Below are 7,147 nucleotides of genomic sequence, written 5' to 3'. Positions count from 1 at the left end.
AATGGATTTTGTTTAACATGCTTAATTTTACAACTTAAAAATTTTTATCTCAGGAATTATTTTTCTTCTTTGAAACAATTTTTAATCAAATACAATTTCAGTAATTCAATTCATCACGATTTTACAAATGAACATGCATAGAAAAGCATAGAAAAGCATAGCAATGCAAAGTAATGCCATGTAATGCCAGCATTACACTAGAGTTTTGGAAGTAATACATTACATTACCATTACCCGTAATGCTAAAAGTGTGGCATTACACATTACTAGCATTACTTTGAAAATATATAATGCATTACCATTACATTTAGCAATACCCCAAGCCTGGTATGCACATACAGGGCGCGGCGTTAAGTCAATTGAATCTTAGATATATCGTTATTACAAAATTCTGTAAGTAAAATAGAATGCAATTTTCGTAATATTTTCCATCACTGTAAAATTAAGCAAGACAATTTTTTTTGTAATCCTTTTATGATAAATACTGAAATCTGACTGGTTTAGACGCTGTTGATAATCCGTCTATTACCCTCAGCGTAAGCAACACACTTGGCAACGGGTAACACAACGAATTGTTACATGCGCGTAAATTATGCGCGAACGGTTCGCCGTAGAATTCACGTCATTTCTATATGAAACCAGTAAAAATTTCTCTAAAATTGAGACATTTCGTGTAATAAAATAAATAATGACTGTTTGGGAGGATAACATTCGAAATTGACACCCCTCAAAAACCATTGTCAACCTCCGCTTCGCGTTGGTTGACAACGCTTATCTCGGGGTGTCAATTTCAACAGCTACCCTCCCAAACAGGCACTATTGATATAATGTTACGCATTATGGGATAAATGGGTTAAAACAAGTGTATTGGAACCTAATATTTAAACGAAAGTAGATAGTCTTTAAAAAAACCCAGCATCTCGGTCTATTAATTGGCTGAAAATTTTCAGTAAACGGTACAACTAAATGTACAATGGTAAATCTGTCCTAGTGATACATCAAATATGTGTCTGTGTCTGACATCGATGTTACCGATCGTGCTTTTCACCATAAATCTAAACATAGTGGAAACTTAATCTCCACAAAGGCGGTTGGACATAATCAAAAGAATATATAATTGGACAAAGTGCAAATCACGGAATGTCTGACAATTGCTATTTGTCTGAGGCCCTGTACGTGGGTCTATGTGATTATATAGGGACACCGACAGAAGTGACCGCCAGGAGGGAGGTGATGGACATGAAGGAGGAGATAATGGAACCTTTAGAGAAACATATATGTTGTAGAAAGATGGAGACTGGTAGTCATAGGGAAGGTTTTAGATTTCAATCTTCTGACGTAGATACAATGTTATGGTACACCAATTATGAAGTGATAACTAACTTAAAAAGAAAAAAAAGAAAAAGTCATAAAGCACAGTCCAGTGATTCTGATCCGTCAAAACATTCCCGCATTCTCATGGAGGACACTGATACACCGGGGTTTGTCAGACTACGTCATCTGAAATCACCACGAAAGGAAGACTATGATCTTGAACCATATGTTGTTTCATTCAATGGCAGGGACTATATATCAAATGTAAAGTGGAGACAAATCATATTGACGTTGATGGTAAAAAACAATTCTTTCAATCATGCAAAAATTCATGGTCCTTGTGCAAACGGTTTTATTGGTGATATAGAACATGACTATGCCGCTTGTTTCCATTGTTCATACTGGTCACGGTTTCCCAGTGATTTGAAAAAAATACCAAATTTCAAAGGCGTGTTTGATGATATTTCAAGAAATGGTTGTCATATTGTGCCCGTCGGAAGTAAAAGAGCAGGCGTTGAAAATGAACTGGAGTGGAGATTGTCCTTTTCTCAGGCAGAGCAAAAACTTGTGTATTCGATGAATCATACACAGTTTCTGTGTTATGGACTTTTGAAAATATTTCTAAAGGAAGTCGTCAATCGTGACAAAGAAGAACCATTCCTGTGTTCATATTTCTTGAAGACAACGATGTTCTGGATGATGAAAAAAATAGGATACACTGATTGGTACCCAAGAAACTTACTAAATTGTTTTATGGCATGTTTGGCCTTTCTAATAGATAAAGTCGGTCGAGGAATTTTGCCGAATTTTTTCATCCGAAAAAACAACATGTTTGCCGCCAAATTAACCACAGCTAAAGGTAAATGCGCACGTGAGTGTCTGTTTCAAGAACTCAAAAGGTATCACAATATGGGCTTAACATGTTTGTTACAAAGTTCAACGCTCAAGAAACTGATATGTAACAATCTTTCAGGAATATATCCTATTATATATAAGAAAGATCACATTATAGATAAGAGTGCAGCTGATACAGATATTTGTTTAAAAGAGGAAATTTATCGCCTAAGTTTAGGAGAGAACGTACGGGAGAACTACTTTATTCTGAGGTTCACCATTTTGTTAAATGAACCACTTACAGAATATAAGACATTAACTTTACAGAAATGCACAGCAGATGTTTTAGTTCATACAGCATTCTTATATCTCAATACTTCAACAGTTAGTACAAATAAGAAAGTTTACAGATCAGACAGACTGATTGGTAACTTGTTGAAGCTGGCAGGTAGAGTGGGTGATGCGTCTTGTTTGTTGTATCTTGCTCTGTATTACTACAGAACATGTAGATATAGAGAGGCGCTTCATGTTACAGCTCTGGTTAAATCAAGACTCACACAGCCTTATATCATGTTTAGCGCAGTAGACCGAGAAAGGTACAATGAATCAGTGGGTGGTTGGTCTCTGTCTAAACGTATGCAAAAAGCTTGGGCAGATCTTGTTTGTCTTAAAAAAGATATTTATTATATCCAGGAGCTGGATTTAGAACAGAAATTAAGCAAAGAAAACAGTCAACCAGCTTTGTTGATTTCACCCTATGTAGTGACAGACATGTTAAGTGTGTTATGTAACTACAGACTAGGTAACCGGCACCAGTGTCTACAGTCAATGACAGACCTACAGACACTGATGCTCAAGGATGTACATTTACGTACCATAGACATCTCGTGGCAAATACTTGGGATCTGTCAACACGTTGTGGGGGATCTAAACGGGGCGTTTCAGTCTTATCAAAAGTCACTAAGACAGGAACCATTCAACAAAATACAGAATGCCTCAAAATATAGAATAGCCTTCACTTTGAATCAATTATTTAGAAATTAGCTGCAACTCTCTGATTTTTATTATTAATTGTTTTAAACCTATTGCTGATATATTTCGGATATGCAATGTAACATATCCTCCTCAAATAATATTTACAATTGACAACGTATATTTGTGGTATATATGCATAATGTTTAAAAATATATAATTGTAAAGCCTGTGTAAACAGATAGCCATGCTATGACTTTGAATTGTTGGTATATTACATTGGTCACTATGATACTTATGTATACCTAGATACTTCGCAATGAATTGTGGTAAAGATAACTAACATAATGGACTCTTTGACTCTTTTGGCACTGCGTAATATTCCTAAATGATGTTGTACAACCAGGTACAGAATGCGGGCACAATAACATCCAAATTGGGAGTTTATAAATAAGTTGTCATATTTGGCGATTCTGTGTCTGCATCGATAACTCTGGTGTTCTTTATTGAGTCACGTATTGCGTATTCTATAAAACCTTTGTTACCATGAATTCATGTTTACTTTTATAATGACATTTAAATATTGTATGTCATACTAGGGTAAAATCCAGATTGACAATATATCAACAATTTTATAAACAAGTTATCAACAAATTGTCATATTTAGCGATCATGTGTCTACTATGAAAGCCCTGATACTGCAAGTTACCCATGTATTGTTTTTCTTTTCTATCTATTTAACCTTTATGTATGAATGAATGTATTATGTGTAAGCGATGCTTCATACCCAGGTGGGGGACTCAGAGACTCAAAACCTGCATCCATACTCTTTGAAAGACAGTTCTGACAGTTTTGTTACTTTATTTAGAAATAAAATATAACTCTGGAGTTTGAACACGACATGTTCACTCATGATCATCGTAGATGGGCCAAACTTATCAGAACTGTCAATCATTAGTAAACTGTTATATAATCCCTTCTGAAATGAATTTTCTTTTGGGTTTTGATTTAAGATCTTTAATTTTTAGGTTTATAAGAATTTTATTTTTATAATTTTGGTTTTAGATTTATAGAATTTTATTTGATTTTGGATTTTGATAGGTTTTTAATTTTTGGATTCAGAATTTTACTTTAGATCTGTAGTTTTTGGGCTTAAGCTTTTATTTAGGAATTTTATTTGAATGTGAAATTTTAGAATTTCATTTAAGATCGTTGATTTGTACTGCTTTTTATTGATGCTGTAACTTTGACAAAACTATATGATCACGCTTATTAATAAACTGCTTGGTAACCAACAATTGGACTTGGTTATTCCTAAGTTTGAGTTGAACGTTAAGTGGAAAAAGGGGACGGAAGGCTGACACCTGTCCCTCTCGTCCGCCACAAAACTTTTCCAGCATGTGAATACACCAACCTTGGATTTTTAAAAATTACAAAATTGATGGACAACTGTGTAAATTGCTAATAGTTGGAATTTTGTTGGAATACGAAGCTATATTTTATATAAGAGTCATGTGAGAGAACGATAGCGTTGTATATAACAGTATCTAAATCAAAAGTAGAACTTCCTGTTTTCCCATACCTTTATTTTTAGAATGAAAATTTTCAATCACATGCAGGTGAGAGGCACTATGAACATGGTGCCTGTGTTTCAATCTATGCTCGAAAACTGATGCTGTCTTTGTGTGATTGTAATTCTGTAAATTCAAAATTAAACGAGAGGAAATCGATACGAAGCTAAATTTTATATAAGAGTCATGTGAGAGAACGATAGCGTTGTATATAACAGTATCTAAATCAAAAGTAGAACTTCCTGTTTTCCCATACCTTTATTTTTAGAATGAAAATTTTCAATCTAATGCAGGTGAAAGGCACTATGAACATGGTGCCTGTGTTTCAATCTATGCTCGAAAACTGAAGATGTTGTCTTTATGTGATTGAAATTCTGTAAATTCAAAATTAAATGAGAGGAAATCGATATCCGTGTAAAATTGCGAGAAGCACATCTCGCGGATTTTAAAATCTCGCTTTAATTTTTCGGGCAAATGTAAATACGAAAACTATCCGAGTGTGTCTGTAATATAAAAACAGTATTGCCAAACTATAGGTTAGATATCATAAATGGAAACGTACTTGGACAACTGTTTAATAACCATAATATGTCTGACAGTATATCTGAGGCCCCATTCGGCAAACCTCGGCCGATTTCGTAACCTACATCAATGAGATATGAATCGGCCAAGGTGTGCCGAGTGTCTGAGGTCCTGTACGTGGGTCTGTGTTATTACTTAAGGACACCGACAGAAATGACCGTCAGTAGGGAGGTGATGGACATGGCGGAGTTGATGAAGAAACCTTTACAGATATATCAAGGTTTTAGAGTAATAAAGAGTGGTAGTCATAGGGAGGTTTTAGATTTAAATCTTCTGATATAGACAAAATGTTGTGGTATACCAAACATAAGGTGATATGATCTGTCAAAACATTCCATTATTCTCATGGAGGATACTGATACACCACCAGGGTTTGTCAGACTACAGCTTCTGACGTCACCACGAGATAGACACATTGAATCGTCAGTTGTTCCATTCAATGACGGCGTGTACTTATTAAATGAAAGATGGAGAAAAACAGTGTAAAGTAAAATGATGAAAATAAAATCTTTCAACAATGTAATAAATTAGGTACATAAATAAAAATAACACCGAATATTTAATTAGCCAATCCGCATATGATTCAGCACTAACGTTGGCTGATGGTCGTGATAGTTTAAATGCCGCTCTTGACTGTATAGATTCAACTTTGATAAAACATAAGCATAGTGTATTAGGGTAAAAACGGGCTGTGGTGAGGAAAACTATCTAACCAACAGCTATACTGGAATCACGAAGGAAAGTATCATATATGATTACAAAAAGTTGATTTTACTGAAGATAATCTTACAGAAAAAAATTAGGTCTATTGTCTCAACCGCTTCCTGTGTCTTAAACCGCTTTTCTTGTCTCGCACAGTTTGGGTAGAGAAACATAAATTCTTTGCCCTATCCTTTCTGGGACAATATCATTGGACAATTCTAAAGAGGTTGGATCCGAGAAGCTTGAAAAAGAGGCAGAGAGTGGGCGATGAAAATAGGTATCTATAAGAAGAGCGCAATCGAGTAAGTGACGCGCATAGCCCAACTCTCGCCTGTCGTAAAAATTTAGTTCTTGAAAAACTGACCAATGAAATTTGTGACAATTGCGTATGTTTAGAAAAATGTAAGTAAAAAAAAACGATTACCACATAATGATAATTCACACTTAGTAAAAAACTACTTTCTGCTAAAGGGGCAATAGGTGACTTGAGTAAATAAGAATCCCATGTATGACACCTGGTGTTTGGACAGTAAATTGCTTCACACATATTGGATAACAAAGAAATTAGTGACATCAAAGAAAAATGAGTATAAGAAGACACAAAATGACTTATCCTAAATAAAAAATGCCAAATATTACAATAAAAAGAATTAGTTTAGTACATTGGTCTTGGCCATTAAAAAATAGTTAAGGAATTTCACACTTTTCAAACCATTGATTTTACAAATAGACAGAATAAAAAACATAAACTTATAAAATTTCACATAGTTTTCTAAATTTTAGAAAAGATACAGATATAAAACTCTTTCTGTTCATTTGAATTATTAAAATAAATGCTTTATATGAAACTGAATGAAAATAGATAAAAACATGTAATCAGTGAAAATGTGAGTGTGACACTATGAAAAAACTGCTGCATGACTGGGCTTTAAGAAATCTTACAATTTTTGGTGAGGTCACTGTAGTCAAAACACTGGCATTACCCATACTAGTACAGTGTTAATCTGTCCTACCGGATCCAAAAACAAAACAATTTGAAGAAATCCAAAAAATAATTTTTAATTTAATCTTATCTGCGTTGGTAAAATTGATAAAATCCGCCTAAATATTATGATTAATGATAAGCATAAAGGGGGTGGGGATTCAAAGTTCCGCTTATTCTTTCTTTTGCA

The 7,147-nt window shown here is 34.3% G+C and overlaps 1 protein-coding gene across 1 annotated transcript; it reads left to right on the top strand.

Moving 5' to 3' along the window:
- The first annotated feature begins 816 nt into the window (after positions 1-816).
- On the top strand, positions 817-4,409 carry LOC128181199 (uncharacterized). The gene has a single exon (XM_052849504.1). It carries the CDS (start codon positions 1,141-1,143, stop codon positions 3,190-3,192), a length of 2,052 nt encoding a protein of 683 aa, XP_052705464.1. The 5' UTR covers positions 817-1,140; the 3' UTR covers positions 3,193-4,409.
- Positions 4,410-7,147: the final 2,738 nt, after the last annotated feature.

This window comes from Crassostrea angulata, chromosome 4 (assembly GCF_025612915.1).
Source record: "Crassostrea angulata isolate pt1a10 chromosome 4, ASM2561291v2, whole genome shotgun sequence".
NCBI classification, from domain to species: domain Eukaryota; kingdom Metazoa; phylum Mollusca; class Bivalvia; order Ostreida; family Ostreidae; genus Magallana; species Magallana angulata.
The sequence above is the reverse complement of the archived record's forward strand: the minus strand, read 5'-3'. Positions and strand labels throughout refer to the sequence as shown.

Coding starts and splice junctions, on each gene's coding strand:
- LOC128181199 (XM_052849504.1), top strand. CDS start 1,141: ATGTCTGACAATTGCTATTTGTCTGAGGCCCTGTACGTGGGTCTATGT.